General features: G+C 34.6%; 1 protein-coding gene across 3 annotated transcripts in view; it reads left to right on the top strand.

Annotated features, from left to right (window-relative positions):
* vps8 (VPS8 subunit of CORVET complex) overlaps positions 1-23,138 on the top strand; it is a 153,946-nt gene that overhangs the window by 82,185 nt on the left and 48,623 nt on the right. For all 3 annotated transcript variants that reach the window (XM_051106347.1, XM_051106339.1, XM_051106356.1), the window contains exons 35-40: positions 517-667; positions 5,320-5,409; positions 11,179-11,361; positions 11,503-11,584; positions 12,925-13,007; positions 19,414-19,494. In XM_051106347.1, the coding sequence (XP_050962304.1) occupies positions 517-667; positions 5,320-5,409; positions 11,179-11,361; positions 11,503-11,584; positions 12,925-13,007; positions 19,414-19,494 (670 nt within the window). The remainder of the gene's footprint in view (positions 1-516; positions 668-5,319; positions 5,410-11,178; positions 11,362-11,502; positions 11,585-12,924; positions 13,008-19,413; positions 19,495-23,138) is intronic.

Genomic DNA, 23,138 nt, shown 5'->3' with positions numbered 1-23,138 from the left:
TACTGAGTTAGTTTGGCAACAATGTTATTGCATTCAGAAAACTATTGACGATACCGCCGTACTCCAAAGCAAATATTCATGTGAAAATTGCTAGTCATGTTACTGTTTTTTTTTTTTTTTTTTTTTTTTTTGGATCAGTATCTACTCTCTGTCGTCAAAGTTTTTATGCTTAAATTTTAAGGTCTGTTTGTCCTTGGTTTTGGTCTGGCTGTTGATCTTGTCAGTAGTCTTAAACATCAGTAAACAGAAGTTGGCTTTGAAGGACTATTGAAGGACTGCCTTGAGCAGGCTGCTCTTTTGTGCTGTGTGTAATAAATCTGGACAGTAATGCTCACAGTTGTAGTTTGATGATTTAAATTAAAGACCATTTTGCAAGTAATATTTTTTTTGTGTTTTTTTTTTTTTTTTTTTTTTTTTTTTTTTTTTTTTTCTTTTTTGCTGATAGTGTTTTGTGAAAGTGTCCTCTACTCTAGATTGATTTTAAAAAACTGATTTATGGTTTTCTTTCTGTAACAGCTCCAGAGAAAGTCTGAATCCTCAGACTGTCCTGAAACTGGGTCCAGATCTTCATGAGCTCTTAGTGGACCTACTGTGCCAGTTCAGTCCTCAGCAGGTCACCGCCTTCCTTAAAACCTCTCAGGACTACCGACTGGAGGAGGCCATTCAGGTATAAATCAATGAACCTCAAATACTCATATTGATTGTTGGTGAGCTGCATTTTGTCAGCTGCTTTCACGTAGACGGCTACATTCTATGTTATTGAAAGCTCTACAAATCCCCTTCACTTTGAATTGTTCTATCCGTTCATCCATCCATCCATCCATCCAGTCTTTTTTTTTTATATATATATTTGAGATAATTTGTTGATGTTTCAGCTCTCAAAAAGAGGGCATTACTTTCAGCTCCATGTAACATATTCAACAAGATTCCACAAAAACAAAAATGCATCTGACCCTACAGATAGTGACTGATTTGAAGTGTTCTTTATGGGCAGCACTCCAATAATGACCACATACATGCCTCCCACATAATCAGCAATCCTCATGTGAAGTGCTTTAGAGATTTAACTAAGGCTCACAGTTGATTACCAGACATTTTGACATTAACTTGTTGATGAGCTAAGGACTTGATACTAGGGCTGCAGCAAACAAATTTTATTTTTATAATCAATGAATCTAACGATTTTTAAAACGAATAATCGACTGATTATTTTGCTAACTATTCAGTAGGCTTTGGTTGATTATTCAGCTTTTGCAATTAGTTAAAATATTGAGTTATACATATTCTAATAAATATTTGTATTCACTTCAGCTTTTAATTACAATTATACAATTTGTTTGTACAAATAAATATAGCACACAAAATGAGATGACAGACAGAAACTCTCTTATTCACCATTTAATTAGCTATATGAAAAAGTAACCGAATAATATCATTTGGCCTAACATGTCCTTTTGTAAGTCATATGGATAAGAAACAAAATAATAATAATATTTTATCATTAGCTAGCTCCACACTGAAGAGCTGCTTTATAACTGAAAATCAAATTGTAATTCTAAATGAAAGTGACATATTCATCCAAGCGCGGCTAAGATTGGGCTGCGTTCGCTCTGAAGCACTGTGTTTCTTCTTCCCTTGAATTGCATTGTTCCTACACTACAGCACCACACTGGTCAAACCACGTTATTGCAGGCTCTTACATTAGGTCATATGAGATCAAACAACTACTCAACAGCAAAAATATTTGTCAACAAATTTTTTGTTGACGTCGTTGATTATGTCGACTAATCGTTTCAGCCCTGCTTGATACTCTAATGAGTAAAAACAATACGTAACACACACAATTAATGAGTAAAATAGGTGTGTTTTAATTGTTGTTTTGAGCTGTTGCATTAATACTTTTCTACGGTGGCCGAGAGAGCTCAACGCGCTGCAACTTAAGAAAACACATGCAAACAGAAAAAAAACGACAAGAAATTAAGAAAACATCTTCATCAGTTTGACAACACAGGCGCTGCAAATCCTCGCAACGCAAACACAAATACGGGAACGTGCTGCAAATTCTCACAACACAACCAAACACGCAAACGTGCTGCAAACACACAAACGCGCTGCAAATAGCACGGACCACAACGGAAATGTTTTAGGGGGACCTCAAAAAGTGACGAACCCAGCTGGGACCTGATTATTTGTTCAGTGGCTTTTGGTCGGAGTAGAGGTGTTGTCGGTGAAGTAAAAGGTGAGTTTTTTGTTTATTTTAACATCCTGATCATACGATTCATTGGTCTTTTGGATATTATTAGACTAATCTGATGACACTGAACAAATAATCAGGTCCCAGCTGGGTTTGTCAGTTTTTGAGGTCCTCCTGAAACATTTCCGTTGTGGTCCGCGCTATTTGCAGCGCGTTTCTGTGTTTGCAGCGCGTTCCTGTGATCTGAGAGCTTTCTGATCCTGTATAGACAGCAACGCAACTGACACATTCAAGGCCCAGAAAGGTAGAAAAGACATTGTTAAAATAGTCCATGTGACATCAGTGGTTCAAACATTGTTTTTTAAAGCTACAACAATACTTTTTGTGCGCAGAGAAAACAAAAATAACCATTTAATTCAACAATTAAATGGGTTCTACGTCAGAATGTCAGCTTCTGCGTCAGCAACACCACACGCATGCATCGTGGTACTCTTGTGAGCACGCGGTGGAGTCTGACACAGAAGAGAAGATATTGTTGAATAAAGTAGTTATTTTTGGGTTTTTTTGCGCACAAAAGTATTCTCGTAACTTCATAAAATTACGGTTGAACCACTGATGTCACATGGACTATTTTAACAATGTCCTGCTACCTTTCTAGGCCTTGAACATGGTAGCTGCATTGCTGTCTATGCAGGGACAGAAAGCTCTCAGATTTTTTGGAAAGTTTGTGTTCTGGAGTTGAATGAAGGTCTTACAGGTTTGGAACAAGGGTGAGTAATTAATGACAGAATTTTCAGTTTTAGGTGAAATATCCCCTAAAATATAACTATCATATAAATAAAAAAAAAAAAAAATTCTCAACTGCATATACCACCTTGGTTGATTTATTAGATCATTGTAATGTGTTCTGATATGGCAAAAATTGCTTTCTTATAAGTAGGACTTTTTTTGTATTGTTTTGTTTTGTTTTTTTGCCTACTGTATAGAACAGCCTTCCCATTAGTTATGTGGGAGTAATACTGCCTTGATGAACACCTTAAGGGGTTTGTATACTAGATGACAAATGCTGTGCCACACCATGCCATGTCTTTGAAATTCTTTTTTAAATGTTTAAAAAAAAAAAACCATGTATTTTGTGTATGCACACTGCTGCTCAAATTCTGCTCAAATTCATTATACTCCCCCCATAAACCAGCGTTAATGGATAAACTGAGTTTAGGCTGGACGATTGTGTACCTGACATTTTTGTAATAATTTGTATTTTTGTGACTTGAATAAAGTCTATATATGTAGAAGGAACACAATATAGATAGGCCTTTATCTTTCTATCTGTACTATTTGTTTTTTTTTTTTAAACACCAAAGTTACACTCCGTTGACATGACTTTGTCCGTTTGCCTGTAAGGTGAACTGCAGTTTTGAACTTGAGAATGCAAGTACCGAATTTTCTAACCCTGATGTGGCATTTGTCATCAGGTTTATGACCAGCTTTATACGTTTTTTGAAACAGAACTAATATAAACGCTCACAAATGTGTTTTTTTTTTCCTATTACTGAGAAGCTCAATTGAGTTTTGTCAGCACATATTGAAAAGCATAGTTTGCATACAGACTTAGACACATTGCGCTTGCTGACTGTTTATTTGCATGCATTGTCTGTGTTGTTTTCGAGCCCAGTTCGTTAAAGAAATTCTACGAATCAGCTTAAATGTGCCTGGATAAATATATGCTAAACACAAATTACATAATTCATCTGGATCGGCTCTTTAAAATTATGCAAACGTGAAGATCCGAAGATATGCCCAGTTATAACAGTCTTCTTCATAATTTAATCAAAAAAATGCAGTTTATATAATGTTTTATCGTATCATTTGCAGGGCTCCCACAATAAAACCTGGAAATATCTGTGAATAAAAAAAATGCAGCTCTGGAAAAGGCATGAAATGTAATGAAATAGTCTAAAAGTCACAGAAATGTCATGAAATTTCATATAATAAATGTACATTTTTTCTGGTTATTCTCTGCAAGGAGTCTTAAGAAAGTCAATTTAAATCTCTTCATCTGAAATAATCTGTTTTCAGAATATTTAATCTATTTTTGTCAATGCAATAAAGTTCTTTAATCAAAAAGTGTGAGAACCTTCAGTTTGAGTAGCTTGATGCAAATTGCGACAGACAGATAGTTTGTGAATAAGGCATTATCTATAATGAGCCTAAATTACATACTGTAAAAGGAAGTTAGTTTTTCGCTAAAAGTGAAAGATTGAGAATGACTTCAATACTCGTGGTGCTTTTTGGTGTGATTTTACCGCATTTAGCATTTTAGTAAACAGGATTGCACGCTGTTAGTAAACAAGACTGAACACTGAAATGCATATGATTACTAAATCCACTCCTCGAACTACAGGTTTGGCATGGCGGGTTGACAATTAGGAGACCACACACTATCTAATAATCAATCAACACGAAACCACTGATAGAGCAAGTAAAGGTTGCCAATCTGATGTAATTAGAGTGCCAGTTGACAGGCTCAGGCAGAAAGATGCCTGGAGGAAGGAATGAATGAATGAATAATGGAGGGAGGGGAGAGATCTGCTGTGCTGAAGCGCTGAGACAGACAGACAAGCAGAAGAGAGAATCAATACCGTTACAGAGGCAGAGTGGCACCTGCTAAATATTTGAACAGACACCTTGCACACACGCATGCATATCCAGCAGCTCTAAAGTCCTGCCATCTTGCCTTATACTTTTTTCACTGCTCTTTGTATGTCTCCATATCTAGATCCATCTGCTTGCTGCTGTGTTTCTGTCAGTCTGTGTTGTCTTTTTTCTCTGTGCTCGCTCTCAGACGCCCTGTTTTTGTATTCATGGATTCGACTGTATTCATGGATGCCGGTTTCTCTGCCTTTCGCATAACGCTCTTTTACTTTAGTTTCAGAATGTGTTTGAATGTTTCATTATGGAAATGGTTTCTCACAAACAAACTATCTCACCTAAACACTCTTGTCGGTCTGAGTCTGAGCCTGTTCATCCAGTGGGCGGCTTGGAGTGGATCATTTGTCTTGATTATCTTGACAATTTGACTCCAACACAATTGACAGCCTTATCTCTGTCTTGTCTAATCACAGATCACAGAGAAACACAAGCTGCATGAGGCCACAGCCTACCTGCTGGAGAAGAAAGGAGATGTGCAGGGAGCTTTTGAAGTTCTGCTACAGGTTTGAGCTCAACACACCACACAAGCCTGCAGTAGACTTGCGTAGGAAACTGGGCGAGAGGATCCGTGCTAGATTTAGATCTAGATTGCTAGATCCGTTACAAATGAAAAATTTTTGAGCTAACATGGCTCCTCTTGACCAGATGTATCAGCCTGCATTGCTGCAAACTCCTTGTCTTTCAGTGAAATTTGACTGTGACTGAAAACGCTCCTCATTTTTCTTCAGAGGACAAACAAACATTTAACCTTTGAATGCGACCAGACCCCGGAATATCAAACACAGATCTATAAACTGCCTCAGAAGTATAAAACTGTTCTGATATTTTAATAACAATTACAAAGTAGTAAAATAAAGCATATTTTGTTATCTGTTGGAACTTGGAAGGGTGTTTTGAGCAACATCACTACTCACATTCAAGTACATTCAGCATCTGGCTTAAAGGGGTCATGAACTGTCTTTGTTTTTTTATTTTGTACTGTTCTCTGAAGTCCACTTATAATGTTATCAAGATTTTTACATCAAAAAAATCGTAATTTAGAATTAATAGGCTATTTTCTGTCATGCTTCTTCCCCCATCCGCAGAACGTTCTGTTTGAATAGGTGTGGCGGATTGTTGACTCGCAAGTAAACGGCCGTTGCTTTGATTGGCTATCAGTGTACATTCATTCCTCATAGATGGACACCGCTGTGATTTAGGTTTAAAACACATACTGTAAATAACTCAGTACATATCAAACAATCTGTAAGAAGAGACAAAGCAATAGTGGCCACGTAATGAAAACTGTTACACTTTTGTTGCGACATCACTGTCGGATCCAATATAAGTGGCACAGCATCGTCTTCTAGGCCCTGTTACACTAGTGTGTATTTTTTAGATCCTGTTTACACTAGTGTTGCGTCGCTATGGGTAATTGTACATGAATCCGTGGCAAAATGAAGTAAACAAAGGACAGAGCTTGTACTGACTCTTACTTACATACATAGAAACATTCCAAAAGCTGTCATTTTTAGCGGACTGCCTTCGGTACAAGTTGTTTTTAGACTACGACAAAGTTTTGAATTCTGAAACTTACAGGATGTTTTTATAGTACAATGACCTTTTATATGTCAAAAGATCAAGGGAATTTTGGTTTCTCAGTTCATGACCCCTTTAAAGTGGGGATTGTAAGACTTTTGATTACTCTCAAAACGTTTTCATTCTCATCATCTTCAGAATCAAAAATTTGTTTGTAAATTTAATGAAAAGTGGAATGCTAAAAAGGTGTCAGTCTACTATAATTTCAGAAAATCAATGATGGGAAGGGTAGTAGATGATGTCGTGAGGTATGCATATAAAGAGAAAATGAAAATTCTGTCATTAATTACTCACCTTCATGTCATTCCAAACTCGTAAGACCTTTCTTCATCTTCAGAACACAAATTAAAATATTTTTGATTAAATCTGAGAACTTTCTGACCCTGCATAGACAGCAACACAACACAAGAAAGGTAGTAAGGACATTGTTAAAATAGTCCATCTGTGGTTCAACTATAATTTTATGAAGCTATGAGAATACTTTATTCAACAATTTTTCTCTTCCATGTCTGCAATCCATGCGTGTGGTACTGCTGACACAGGAGCTGGAATTCTGATGTAAAACATCCATCTCTCTTAGTTCATTGTCTGTATATTCTGGTTCACATACTGTAAGTAAGGCTGGGCAAAAAATTGCAAGTCATCTGTCGAAATTTTCAGAAGTCTTCAGATATGTTTACAAAGAACTTTTATGTACAGTGTTCGTCTTCCTCTGCATGTAATCAAGGTGCAGCACATCTGGGTTCTACGTCAGAGCGCTGGCTCCTGTGTAGTGGTACTCTCTGAGATTGACATGGAAGAGTAGGAATTGTTGAGTAAAGTCATTATTTTATTTTATTTGTGCACAAAAAGTATTCTTGTAGCTTCATAAAATTAAGATTGAACACAGATGTCACATGGAATATTTTAACCATGTACGTACTACCTTTCTGGGCCTTGAACGTGTCAGTTGTGTTACTGTTTGTGCAGGGTCAGAAAGCTCTTGTATTTCATCAAAAATATCTTAATTTGCATTCCAAAGATAGATAAAGACCTTACGGGTTCGAAACGACATGAAGGTAAGTAATTAATAACAGAACTTTTATTTTTGGGTGAACTAACACTTTAATGGGTAAAAGCAGATACAGTGTAGCACAATGGAATATAATGCAGAGGTCTTGAAATGCATTTACATATGCAGCAGCAGTGCTTTAAATGGAATTACTCTACACACTAAACCATCTATATACCAGTTTCTTTGCACATGTTCGCCGGCCAGAATTGTTTGAATGCACTGTAATTGCCTTTTTTAGTTATTTAAGATAAAAACAAACTGTTGTTTGTCACTTTAGTCAGTTAGTCTATTCAGTCAGAAGGTCTCTTCCAGAGTTGGTTCTTTGTCAGAAACGTCTACAATGTAAAAAAAGACTTTCTTTGTAATAAAATGTTGGGCTTTTTGATGAGATCCCCAAAGGTGATACAAGTAAGGAAGAAACATACCCTCTGCTGTGACTTTAAACACTGGAGTCCCCAATATTGTAAGCTTATTCCCACTTCTCTTGCCTTTATTAACCCATCAGTGTTTCACCAGACGTGGCTGCAATGCTATTGACTGGTCACTGGTGTAATTCTACATGGAGAGGCTGCTTAATAGAAGCTGAAGATGAAAGCCAGGCAGTATGGTGGTGGAACTGTGACCTCTATCTTGAGAGTGCAGCTCTCTCTGGACCAGTACAACCAAGCAGATGATTGTAGGTTATAGAAAACGTCAGATTGTTGACCAGACATCAATGGAAACTTGAGTCGTGAGGGTCAGCAGTTTCTGAGAATAACCATCACAGAGAAATTAACCTGATCTTGTCACACCAGCGTTGTGGTCAGAATAGCATGTCAGCGGATTTTCTGCACAAATTAGAGAAGTTTGGCATGCCATCACATCCTGGTCAGCATCTGTGAGTGCACTATTATATTGGTCCTGACTAGGCATATTAGAGCCTTGTGTGGGAACTGCACTGCCCTGAGGTACAAAGTGCGAGAGAGAGAGGTACAGTCAGCAGATCTTATTACAGGCACTTAAACATCAAGGACAGGATGTTTACAAATAGATGCTTAATGAAAACCAGGACTATCCTTTAAATCACTGACACATAATTTAACTGCTACTATGTCAAATGTTATCAGGTACTTAAAAGTATACTTTGTAACAAATTTTGCCCTCTCAAAAAACTTTGTTTTTATAAACGAGTTTCGCCTATGCAACCATTAATGAGAAATTAAGAGTTTATCACCTTTCAGTTTAACTTAAAATGTTTTGAATGCCATTGTTGTACTAATGTAATGCTAGTTATGTTAGCCATCGCAGAATCTACAGCATTGATTTACAGTAGATTTTGTGAAAAACTGTGGAACTGTGGAAAAAAAAACAACAACAAAAAAAAAAACTGGTTTGTTCAGATGTGGTCAATTGAACTGGGAGCACTGCAGTCTTATTTTTTTTTTAAGAATGATTAAATTTAGACAAAGTTCATAAACACATGTTTGAAATTTTTAAATGAGAACATTCTGGTTCAGAGGAAAGGTGAGGATTTTGTATGGGCTGCCAGCCTTTTATAATTATATTACTAAAAGACTCTCAATTTAATTATTTAAAAAAAACACTATTAATCATATGCCCTGGCCCCTGTCCCATGCATGTATTCCGAAATGAGCAATTTTACTAATGTCAGAGCAAGTCAAGCACAACATTAGTAAGCAGTTTTTTGCATTTAAAAACAGCTGAACATGTCACAGAATGCCAGCGAGTTTGGGCTTTTTCAGAGCTGAATTTCAGCATTGGCAATTAAGACTAGAGATGCTGAAAAGTGAAATGCGACATAAATACTAATTTCTTGCACGTAGCAAATTAAACCAACAAAATAAAAAAAGATTTCAGATGGAATACATGAACAAAAATCTATCTCGGAATTACAGAATTATGGACTTATTGATGTAGACTTCAGACCAGAATGACATTCACACAAACTTTGGGGACAGTAAGAAATTAATACTTTATCTTGCAATGACAGTAAAGACTTACATTGTATATTTACATTGCTTAATAATAAATGCAACTTAAATTTTCTATTCATCAAACGGATAAATTAATAAAATCACAGACTGATACAAAATGCATGTTATTTTTTTTTTTATTTAGTACTAACCTGAATAAGATATTTCACATAAAAGACATTTATGTATAGTACACGAGAAAATATTAGTTGAATTCATAAAAAATTACCCCATTCAAAAGTTTACATACACTTGATTCCTAATACTGTGTTTTTACCTGAATGATCCACAGCTGTGATAGTTGTTTATAAGTCCCTTGTTTGTCCTGAACAGTTAAACTGCCTGCTTTTCTTCAGAAGAATGCATCAGGTCCCACAAATTCTTTGGTTTTTCAAAATTTTTGTGTATTTGAACCCTTTCCAACAGTGGCGGTATGATTTTAAGATCCATCTTTTCACACTGAGGACAACTGAGGGACTTAGACACAACTATTAAAAAAGGTTCAAACATTCTCCGATGCTCCAGAAGAGAAAACCATGCATTAAGAGTCAGGGGTGTAAACTTTTGAACAGAATGAAGAGGTGTGGATTTTTCTTATTTTGCCTAAATATCATATTTTTTCATTTAGTACCTCCCTTCAAAAGCTACAGAAGAAACGTACATGTTTCCCAGAAGACAAAATAAGTTAAATTTACCCTAATCTTCAAATGTAAAAAGTTTTCACCCCCCAGCTCTGCATTTGCAACTGCATTGTGTTTCCTTCCTCCCTCAGTTGTCCTCAGTGTGAAAAGATGGATCTCAAAATCATACAGTCATTGTTGGAAAGGGTTCAAATACAAAAAATGCTGAAAAACCAAAGAATTTGTGGAACCTGAAGGATTTTTCGTGAAGGACAGCAGGCAGTTTAACAAACAAGGGACTTATAAACAACTATCACTAAACAAAAAAAAAAAAACAGCTGTGGATCATTTAGGTAACAGCACAGTGTTGAGAATCAAGCGTATGTGAACTTTTGAATGGGGTCATTTTTATAAATTCAGCAATTATTTTCTCTCGTGAACTAAAGTATATGTAAATGCCTTTTATGTGAAATGTCTTTTTCAGGTCAGTACTAAAAAAAAAAAACCTTTATCAACTGTACATTACACACAACTGACTTAAGCTACTCTTCGACCTGCCATAGTAATATCTTTGAATTATCTTCATCTGGTGGCTTTTTTAGCACATTTATGAATATGAAATTCCAAATCATTAGAATTAATAACCATATATCATACGTGAGTCATTAAGTTAGTTAACTGTTAACTGTTAACTGTTAAAAGTTAACTGATTTACAGCCTTAAGATTTATTCATATGGCCATCCAAAATGAACTTATTTGAAATATTCTCTCAGGGGGCTTTCATACTGTGCAACCAAAATCAGACCACCTCCTACAGGTAGTCTTGTGTTCGGTACCGCTTCTGGCCTGCATGGCAGCTTTCACATTACCGATATTTTTTATGCGAACTGTGCCTTTTTTTGAACTAAACTGCTAGTGTGAAAGCATCCTCAGAAATGGCCAGTTCATTTAGATGGTGTTTCAGAGAACAGTGTCTTAAATATCCCTGGTGAGACAGAAAGGGCATGTGGAAATGTGGTATCGATCTGTTGATTTCTGCTTCTCAGACCCTGAAGGGCAAACTCCACAAACTTGCCTTGGAAGGCTCAGAGGCAGACAAGCCCGACGGTGAGGAGGAGGAGACAGGTGATGAAGTGCCGAGTCTGTTACAAAGAGTGGAGGAAGCTCTGCATGACATCATTGCTTTGTGTCAGAGGAGTTCGCACGGTCTCAACCAGCAGCAAAGAGAGGTGTGTGTGTGTTTGTGTGTGCGCACAGTCCAGTCAACCTGAGCTGTTTTTCATGAACAGGATGTATTGATCTTCTTATTCCCGGGTTTTACATTTCTCTCTCTCACTGTGTGTGTAACATCAATCCTCTGTCACTCTCAGGCTCTGTGGTTTCCTCTCCTCGAGGCGATGATGTCACCACAGAAACTACTCAAAGGTGCCGACAGTAAACACACCTCAGAAGGTGAGACAAACACACACAAGAACTAGTTTTGACTTTGTATAGCAATGGTCCTCAACCAGTGTAACTCCAAGGCCCCTGAGAATATTTAAATAATCAACAGTTTTTCAGAAGCCCCATTCTAATCCTATATTTCTTCTTTTTTTTAAATAATAAAAATTATAGTGTGTATAGATTGATTTAGATAAATTTGTAGTCAGAAATACTGCATTTTCCTTGTATGTACAAGTCAAAATTATAGATTAATTTCGCCAAGTTTTTGAGCTGTGATGTTGGAAGAGGCATCTTGATGTGGATATTAGAAATCAGGTCTGTTGTGAATTACAGTAAATGATTTAAGTAATTTTTTTTTACAAACAACATATGTAAGGTTACTTACTATTTTTTTTTTTTTTAAGGTTTGCTTTAGATAATGTGCATTAATAAGAGATCAAAATGAAAATTATTTTATTTTATTTTATTATTTCATTCTGTGTTTCAATTGGCTATTATTTAATTTAATTTAATTTAATTTAATTACACATTTTATTTTATTTTTATTCCATTCTGTATTTATTATTATTTTTAATTACAATTAATTAATTTTTAAAACTTAATTTAATTTTATTTTTTCAATTTCAATTGGCTTTTTGTACATAATTGCTTACAAACAACTTATGTAAAGTTACTTACTCATTTTTAAGGTTTGCTTTATATATTGTGCATAAATAGCAGATAAAAATGAATTTGTTTTATTTCAATTTGCAGTTTGTACATAATTGCTTACAAGCAACAAATAAGGTTTGCTTTAGATAATGTGCATTAATAAGAGATAAAAATGAAAATTATGTAAGATTTAATTTAATTTTAAATTTTAATTAAATTATATTTTATTCAATTTGTTTAATTCAGTTACTAATTTTCAAGGTTTTCTTTAGATATTGTGCATTAATTAAAAAAAAAAAAATTAAATTAAAAATATAGAAAGCAACAGAAACTTCAATATTATTTTTCAGGCATTAATGCATAACATGTTGTAATAATAGTTTTCCAAGTGCACTTGAAGGCTAAAAAAAACTTTACTATTTCATTTTTTTACTATTTCATTTTTCCCCAACAATAACTTCTTATTTCTTAGTACAGTACAGTAAGAAGAATGGATTTTCAGTAGTTTTAGCCTATTAATGAATTGTGATTATATGTACATTAACTCTAACCCTCATAGAAAATATAAAATTCATTCAGTTAAAACTGTTTAAAATAATTCAATTTTAAAAACATTTTACGCACCTTAGAGTATCACTGTTGTATAATGAATTTAGCTGAGGGTTCAGTCAGTCCTGATTGTTTTTCTCTTTTCTCAGCATTAAAAGAGCTCACTATGAAAGTCTTAAACAGCATGTCCAGTTTTATCGCCCCACCTGCCATCATTCAACGCATCCTACAGGTAAGCAGATACTCTTCTTGTCTGTAACCGCTCATACGTACAATTTAGCATAAAACTAGGCTTGTTTTTGTACCTGCCTTTTACTAAACGGCAGGCATTGTGCGCATGTTCAGAGGTTGCTCAGTGTGTTCCAGTGTTACGTGTGAGATGTTATTGTTCTGTGGGATTTGTGGGATTTGTTTGGAAAGACTTAAAGCCTTCTGACTTGACAATGGGGTAGCAGGCTCAAGCTTAAAATCCCATGGTTCTTATTTGTGCAAAACTGTTGACATACTCGCATAGACATTTACACAGATTCTGAACTCAACTGCTCCGAATATGTCAACAAATCTGCCATCTTGAAACTTTCAGGGTTATGGTTTCTAACATGTAATTTTTGCAGTTGCTGAGGGTCATAAAATCAGCTGTACTGTAATTGCAATCTGTTAATTGCTTTTATAAATAGTTTTTGTATTCTTCAGTTTATGGTGTGTTGCTGTTACATTCTAATTTCAATTCAGATTCAGAATCAGATTATCAAGTTACAATTACTTTTTCATTTAAAATAAGGTTGACGCATCTTTCCACTTTTTATTATACTTATATTATTGTATATTATTTATTATACTTGTATTATCGCTTGGTTTACTTGCCTTTCATTTAATGTTTGTCATCTTTATTGAGCTTTTGTTCTTTTTTAACGTTTTGGTGTTTTTCATTAGAAATATTACACAATCTGTGCTTAGTATTTATCATTATTTAGAAGCACATTTTCTAATATTCTGTTTGATTTAGAATTTTATTTAATAGTATTGACATTTATTTTAACCAAATTTTGTGAACATTTCAAAGGGACTGTAACTGCCTGATCAGATTCAGACTTTTTCAGTATGGCACGACACACTTATGAATCACAATAAATAGAAATAGATGGTTGCAGTGGCAGTGGCAGTGGGGGGTTTTATTGTGAAAAGCTCTCATAGAATCTACTGATGGTTTGGATTGATGGACACAGTGCAGCAAGTTTGCTTTTCAGTAGCTCTTCTAGCTCGGAGCCTTGTGTAGCTGTTTCAAATACACACTCACACAAACACACACACATGCATGCACACACACACACACACACACACACATACATTTTTGCTTTCCATGCGATCAATGCTGCAGCTCATGAATCGGTTGAGGCTTTGGGCAGTGGAAGGCCTTTATCTGTTTTCATCTGCACATATTCAGTGCTGTCAGCTTTCCCCCATCGATCTTCCAGTCTGCCCCTCCTTATCAGTGCTATTACACCAGCACTCTGCTTTTCAGCTTCAACCTGCTGTCATTAGAACCTCTTTGATTTCTTTTGAATCAGTACCTATGCCTTTTTTTTGTTTTTTGTTTTTTTTTGCAAAGATACAGTACAGTTCAAAAATGTTACACCCTCTGTACACCCTTTGTTTTGGCTGATTTCAACAACTTATACATTTTAAAGGTCTTTTAATGCAGCATGTAAAAATAAAAATAACTAATTTTTGAAAATTTCTAAGTTATGACTCATTTTACCAGCAAAGGTCACAAATGTTTCTTGTGAAACTGAAGACTTGGGCAATAGCTGCTAAGAATTTAGCTTTGCGTCAGAGGAATAAATAACATGTTTAAATATATTCACATTGAAAATTGTTATTTTAAATTGTCATAATATTTGACATTATTACAGTTTTTACCTTTTAGTTTTAGTTTTTATTTTTAATAAAATAAATGCATCCTTGGTGAACAGAAGAGACTTCTTTCAAAAACATTTACAAATATTACCGATCCCTTACCAACCCAACTTAAACATTACCAAGAAACATGCACATTAATAGAGAAGTTCACTTCCAGAACAAATATTTACAGATAATTTACTCACCCCCTTGTCATCCAAGATGTTCATGTCTTTTATTTTATTTACTTATTTTTTTAAGGAAAAAAAAAATCAGGAATGTTCTCCATATAGTGAACTTCAATAGTGCCCCTGAGTCTGAATTTTGAAAATACAGTTTAAATGTAGCTTCAAAGCACTCTAAGCGATCCTAGCCAAGGAAGAAGGGTCTTATCTAGCGAAATGATCGGTTAATTAAAAAAAAAAAAAATTGACCATTTATATACTTTTTAACCTCAAATGCTCGTCTTGTAGGACGATTTTGAAGTTGGAGGAGAAAATGAGATGGGAGTTTTTCGACCTACCCTAACTGTATTGACCCGGATTACACAGAATTTACGCAGAGCGAGACAAGATGAGTATATAAAAGTATATAAATTGTAATTTTTTGTAATTGTAATTTTTAGAACTTCCTCGGCTGGGATTGTTTAGAGCCATTTGAAGCTGCATTTAAACTATATTTTGGAAGCTCAAACTTGAAGTCCACTATATGGATAAAAATCCTGAAATGTTTTCCTCAAAAAACATAATTTCTTTACGACTAAAGAAAGAAAGACAAGTACATCTTGGATGACAAGGGGTGGGTAAATTATCTGTACATTTTTGTTCTGGAAGTGAACTTCTCCTTTAAAGTGAAAGTAAATCTAAGACAAAACATTTGCTGTCACTATAGTTTCTGGCATTGTTCATGTTCATTATGATTCAGCAATAGTCTCTTTTTTTTTGTGGGCCATGTTGATTCATTAATCTCCCTGCTTCAGCATCTATCTGAGCAGCTCTGGTTCTGCCCGGCTGCTGATGGTGACATTTGATGGCATTTGCTCACAGCGTGTAATCATTAGTGCGCTGCTGTGAATGCAAATGCACCGCTGACAGGGAACGGGAAAGGTTAGAAAGAACCCTATCAAGTTATACTAACAAATGATCGCAATCAATATATTACACAATAAACAGGTGTCATCTTAAAGGTGCACTTACACCTGGGCGGAGGCACCTGCAGCTGTATGCACTGTGCTTGCTTAGTGTTGTATTTATTATTATTATGTAATTCAAGGCGCAGAATTGATTTCCAATTAGTTTGCACTCAACAGAATTATAAGAGGGGGCTGGTGGTCTACATCAGACCAAGTTGACTGTGCTGTTTGCTGTGTATGCAAATCCTTTTCACAGTTTTGGAGTGGAAAATTTAGAAGTGAAATATAGCAGGGTAAACTTCTTTAGCGGTACATGGGAGATGCTAGCAAATATTATAGGGTCATTCCGTGTCAACTCAACCAAATTTCAGAAACTTCCCTGGGTCAAATTTGAACTCCCTCTACAAAATAGTGGATTACTCAGTAAATATTCATCCATGACATTTAATATTTTGGCTTTCATCACTATACATGTCTATTTTTCTTCAGAATAAATATTAGCAAAATCAAAAATTTGAGCCAAGGACCACTGGTTGAGTTGACACGGAATGACCCTATATTTGTGTTTCTTTTTGCTCCAGCAGCAAATGAGATCTATAGCTTTTACATGGATTTTTGTTTTACCACATTTCTGGACAGTCTAGTTTTCATCAGCAAAGCCTCTCTACATTTTAGCAGTGGTATCATCTCTCTTAATAACAGTCTTTTTCATATCTCTCTCACTGTGATATGTGGGTGGATGGAGTGTTAGGGGGCATTATATTTCTGTATAGAAAACCTGTAAATCATGGTTCTCCAAAGTTCAAAGGGGTAGACGTATAATTGCGGTATTGAAATTCTTTTTGGTTGTCCGTGGACGCTTAGTGTTTATTTCTGTTTGAATTTGTTCACAGCTTGTTTACAGCATGTCTGAATAGTGATAGCCGTTGTTTGGGAAGCTGAATAACACCTGTAACCAGAGTGGCATGCGTATCCATTAAGGAGTTTAGTCAAGGACGCTCATCTGAGTCAAACATGCTGAAGTAGTTAGTAGACTTTCTCTCTTCTTTCTCCCTGTTTTTTCCTGAAGCAGTAGTCACACTGTACAACTCAAAAAGAAGGTTTGTAGTAGCTCCCAGTGGCACACTGTACTATGAGAACTATTTGTATCAGGGTGAAATAGTTTGCCTCAAAATAAAAAGTGATTATATTTTAGACGATTATTCTTTTGTGCTGAATTGTTTTCTCTTTATTTATCCTTTTCTGTGTTCCGTTATTTTCTTTTTATTATTCTGTACATCTGGTGGGCTGCAGGCTATAACAATTAGACAGAGATTTCAAATTTAAACAACACAGTAAACATTTGACCAAACATTTGACTAGATTATTATAATGATAGTTACAGTATTTATTATAGTCATTGTTACAATAAAATAGGAAAAAAAGCAGTGAAAACAGAAGTAGTGAAATTATTTAATTAGTTAAGTGAAATTAATGTTATTTATTTATTTATTTATTTATTTATTCATTCATTAATTTATTCATTTATTTTTGAAAAAAAAAAAAAAAATAAGCAAGGACACATTAAATTGATCAAAAGTGACAGTAAAGACATTTATTTAACAGCAACACCATTTATGTAACAAAATATATTTTTTGTTAAATAAATGCTGTTCATTTTAAAGAATCCTTAAAAACATAAATAAAAACAGGATTGTATACCACTGAAGACTGAAGTAAACAGGAATAATTTTGTGTACTTTTTTTTTTTTTTTTTTTTTTTTTTTTGAAGATAATAGTGTTAGTGAAGAGCATGCTTGAGATATGAATGTGTGAAGAAAATGTTATTGTATATCATTTCCAATTAAGTTGTCAAATTATGTATTATACAAAGTGAGTCAATTAATGTTTAGGGAAAAACAGCAAGGAGAATTTTTAGTAATTTATTGATATACTAGTGCTTTCTTTGTTTTCGGCTTAAGAGATGAAGTAGGCAACACTGACTCGTCATCTCCGTAAGTGTGGATGTGCCTAAATGTTTCATACAGATTAAATAATCTGAGAATATTTGTTTTCTATTTGATTTGGTTCATTTAAAGACATTTTAGACATTTCATTCTCTATAGATGGTCTATACTTTTCATGTCTGTCAAGACAAGGATACACAGAATTTCGAATTTTCGAGCTCAAGTTCACAGAGACCAAGACAGCAGAAAGCACATCCTGTTTGCTTTCGTTATTTTACAAAAGCGCAACATTTCGTTGCTATTGTGTTCCCACAAATAAACGTCATTACAAATTCAAAAGATGTTTTACTTTTATCTGTTTGACCAAAAATGACGGAGTATTTTAAGAGCAAGTGACCCCACCGGCGCCTCCATCTGTCCATCTCTCATGCAGTAACACATTAGATTGAGTTTAAAAAACTTGCTACTTCTTACATATTTTAGATGAAAATCCATATTTGAAGTCGATGAATGATAGGTGAGCGTTTGAATGTCCTGCCCGATGTAATATATAACCACATAGAACAGTCGCTAACGATCTGTCTGTCACGTCACAGACTAGCAACTAATAAAATTTTAGTCGACCAAGCTTCTTCTCATTGACTAACATTTAGTCGACTATTAGGGGGCAGCCCTAGTATTTTAAAAGAAATGCCCTTTGTGCAGCATTAAAATGTTTGTGTAAACAAATGGTATATTTGCCTTTTATGTACCTTCTATGCAGAGTTATATTGTTCTAGATTTAACTAGATTTAAGAGTCATGTTTAATGAGTTTTGTTAGTTTCCATTCTTCTTGTAGAACATATGTTGAGTTTCAAACCTGAGCTCGAGGGATTTGATATTCCAGATGTTTGTGTGAGTGATGTTCTCTCCTGAGGGAGAACAGTTTTGGCCTTGGGGAATTGGCTGCTTTCATCTTGTGTGTGGAGGAGGTAGATTATAACTACAAAGTTTTATGTCTACAATGTAACGTTTTCTTCATACAGGATCAATAAGGTATCATATCAGGATAAGTAAAGTATCATACGTTGCTGTAAGAAAACAAACAGACAAAGGCAGCATGAGGAAAAAAACTGTTTTTTCATGTTGAGAATGTGTGAAGAAACAGAGAGTAAGAATAGGAGAGTTTTGGTTCTAAAATAATGAACGAACAGAAGTCTGTTGTGTTTGCCATTGCGTGACCTTCGTGTTTTTTTCCCTGTCAGTAACTACAGAATATCTGTGCCTTGTGTACCGCTGTCCCTCATAATGAACATGTTACTGTATGTGTGTGTGTGTGAGTCTTCCAGGTCTTGATCTTTGTTACTGCTTCAATTTGAGCCCCTACAGAGGGCAGAATTACCCAAGTGTGTGCAGTCCTGTGATAACAACTAGTGAATGGCTGTGTGTGTACGTGACGTTTCTGAGACCACACTTCATCATCTGAGAGTTATCAGCTGTCATTGTGAATGCAGTCTGACAGCACGCACTGTTTACTCTGTTTACTCTCTGCAGTTGGTTTACTGCAGAACATGCCTTTAAAATTTACTTACAGACTATAGAGACAGACACAAGTTTCTACTAGTATGATCAAAGCTATATGAAAATAATTTATAACATATATATGTGTTCTCTCCTGCAGGACCCTGTGTATGGAAAAGGAAAGCTGGCTGAGATTCAAGGACTGATTTTAGGGATGCTAGAGACCTTCAACTATGAACAGGTAGTGTCTGTGTGTGTGGGTGTGTGGGTGTGTGTTGTGTGTGTGTTGGGTGTTGGGTGTAGGTTTAAATATTCTAGTGGGGACTTAAACATAAATACACACAGACTCATGGGGACTCGTGTGATAGAATAGGGTGATAGAAAATATTATTTGTACAGTATAAAAACCATTACGCCTATGCAGAGTACCTGCAAGGATAGCTGACCAGACATGTGGGAGTGTGTGTGTATACATATATACTAGGGCTGTCAGTTTAACACGTTAACTGAATTATTTATGAAAAAATAATGCAATTAAAATATTTGAACGCAGTTAAAGCACTGGCCCCGCCCCAGGCCTGTACATCATCTTATATTTCATATAGTTGACTGTTGACAAATATGATGCAGAGAAAAAACTCCACAAATGCAGTTTTGCCCTAAAATTCAAGATATTGGTGCAAAAAAAATGCCCCTGTATGTGTTTTGTCTCATATTTATTCATATCACATATCACACTGTTTCACACGGCTAGCAAGAGCAGTATGACACGAATGCTGATTTTGTCCTGATCGATCACAAGCTTAAATGTGATTCTATACAACAGTTCAGTAAATAAGAAGTTAATATTGTGTTATATTTTAAGCACAGTACTATGTATTTTTGCTCAATTTTGCAGAGAACATATTACCTTTATAGCCATAGCAGAATTGTTTCGCATCTCCGAGCAACACAGTGGTGTTTAGTTTCTGAATGAATCTGCATTTTTAACAAATTGGGTGAATCAATGATTCAGAAGCCCAAAAGAGCCGTTTACTTCATTCCTGAATGAATCAGCCATTTGAACGATTTGAATGAATAAATGAATAACTCATAAAGACATTTGCCACCACCTGCTGGCAGATTTAGTTTCTTATTTAAAATATAATTTTAGATTAAAAAAAAAAAAGAAAAAGAATAAAAATAAAAACATTAAAGGGATAGTTGACGAAAAAAATTATTCTGTCATCATTTACTTACCCTTGTGTCGTTTCACACCTGTCCTTTGTGAAACATGAAAGAAGGTATTTTGAAGACTGTGCGTAACAAAGCTGTTTTGGTTACCAGTGACTAACGTATGAACAAAATAATACTGAGATGTTTCTCAAATTATCTTCTTTTACAGTATGTTCCATAGTTTACGTCTACTTGATACTTTCTCATTAACATAAAAATAGTCAAATTTATTTTGCGATTAATTTGATTAATTAATCGACACATCATGTAATTAATTAAAAATTTTAATCGACTAACAGCCCCAATATATGCATATATATATGGGGTCATAAGTTTACATACACTTTATTTTTTATTACTGTCCTGAAATATAATATTTCACATATCAGATGTTCGCATACAGCATATCCCACAAGACCAAATAATAACTGAATTTATAAAAATAACCCCGTTCAAAAGTTTACATGCACTTGATTCTTAATACTGAGTGTTGTTACCTATATGATCTACGACTTCTGTTAAAGTTATGTGATAGTTGTTCATGAGACCCTTATTTGTCCTGAGCAGTTCAGCTTCCTGCTGTGCTTCAGAAAATTCTTCCATGTCCTTCACATTGGTTTTCCAGTATCTTCTGCATATTTGAACCCTCTCCAGCAGTGACTGTATGATTTTTGAGATCCATCTTTTCACACTGAGGACAACTGAGGGACTCATACACAACTATTACAAAAAGTGAAAACATTCACTGATGCTCAAGAAAGTAATGCAACATGAGGGGTGTAAACTTTTTGAGTTGGATGATCAGGGCAACCTGTTATGTCTTCTGGGAAACGCAAGTGTTTTATGTAGCTGCTGAAAAGCAGTATTAAATGGAAAATATGTTCTTCAGCATTTATACATCATCCTGATTAAAAGTTCAATCCTGTGGTTCTTCTCATGGGAGCTGCCGTGTTGAGATCACATGGCCAGCTGAAAACAACTCAGGTTTGCTCAGTAACTGCCCTGTTATTTGCAGCCCCCTTTTACTCAAATAAATTATTCAAGGCCTGTTTTGAAAACTCATCACTGTAGCATGGTGTCACCACATTTAAAAAATTATGAATTAATTTATTTCTTTATTTTTTGTTAGGGTGTAGTGTAGTGTTTGTGAAGTCTTGATACACAGCCTGACTCAGAAGATGAATTATTAAATATGTCTGTATAGTATAGCTACTCATAATGCATCATTCATATCTTTCTTTCATACTAATTGCACTCTTGCCGGTTTCAGACAGCGCCATAGAAAGATACATCATTTAGCTCTGTTAAATTATAATGAGATCTTCTTTTACTGTTCACACAGTTGAAGTTACAGAAGCAAAGTTCACAGTGTTTCATGTGATAATTGGAATGAGATGTGGAGGTGAGATCCTTTGGAGAAAAAAAAAAAAACATTTTTGAAAACCTTACTGCCAGTAGCTAGTGTTGAGAATATTAACTAGCACTAAATATATTTTTGCCCCATGATAATAAAATTAGTTATTTGTTACCTTGGTAGAAGCAAACAGATATTTTACTTGTTTTAATGCTTGTGTGCCTGTGATTTGCTTATTAAAGCGTTTCTGCTGTAATTAAATTTTTTAAATTTCTTAAATGTAAAATATTGCACGCACTACATCTTCCTCAGTATTTCCTAAAGGTTTTTATTACAAATATTTAAATTTTAATTAAGATACATTTACTCAAGATGCAAAATGAAGTTGTGTTTTCTAAATGTACTGTAAAGAAAAAAAAAAAAAAAAAGTGAGTTCATACAACCTTCTCACTAGATATTTAAATTTAGAAAACATTGACATTTTGTGTTTCCTTCAATTTATTCAAAAAATGTAATAAATAATGAAATAATTGGTATGTAAGAAGCATCATGCATGATATACATTAAGCAGATTTCATTAAATTATGGGCAGAAATACAAAATGATGCAACTACTACCTACTTAATTATTCCCAATAATCTCTACTATAAATTTTGATGTGAATATTTATATTAATATTAATAAAAGGTTTGTGCCATAGCTGCCCTAAACTAACAGTATTGGTGACTACCAAAATAATTTTAATTTTTTATGTTTCTATGATGATTAATCCACCAGTATGTGTAAGATCTTTAGTCACAGTAGTATTTGTAATGCGAAAATATAATGTTGATTAAAATGTTAATAAATAAATAAGTAAATAAATAAATAAAATTTAGTTTAAAAAATTGTATTGTTATTAATTAGGCAAAAAACAAACTGAAACTAAACTAAATAGTCTTTATTCACACATAATAACCAAAAAGCTTTGATAACAGCTTGCATTCTTCCTGGCATTGTTTTTATGTACTTTTCCACAGTCTCTGTTGTTACTGACTGTAATTGGGTGTCTGAATACAAAAATAAAATAGTTATTTACTATTTTTCTGCCTTTCTTGTAATACAGTAAATTTGAAAATACATGGATTACCAAAGTAATTATATTTTAGCATTAGAAACTCTACTGTGACTAAAGAGCTTACACATACTGGTGGATTAACCATAACATAAATGTAAAAAAAAAAAAAAAAAAATTGTTTTTGGTAATCACCAGTTTTGTTAGTTTAGGGCAGCTGTGGCACAAACCTTACACCGAGTGGTGGTGGTCTAATAAAATT

The sequence above is a fragment of the Labeo rohita genome, chromosome 1 (assembly GCF_022985175.1).
Source record: "Labeo rohita strain BAU-BD-2019 chromosome 1, IGBB_LRoh.1.0, whole genome shotgun sequence".
In the NCBI taxonomy this organism is placed as follows: Eukaryota; Metazoa; Chordata; class Actinopteri; order Cypriniformes; family Cyprinidae; genus Labeo; species Labeo rohita.
The sequence above is the reverse complement of the archived record's forward strand: the minus strand, read 5'-3'. Positions and strand labels throughout refer to the sequence as shown.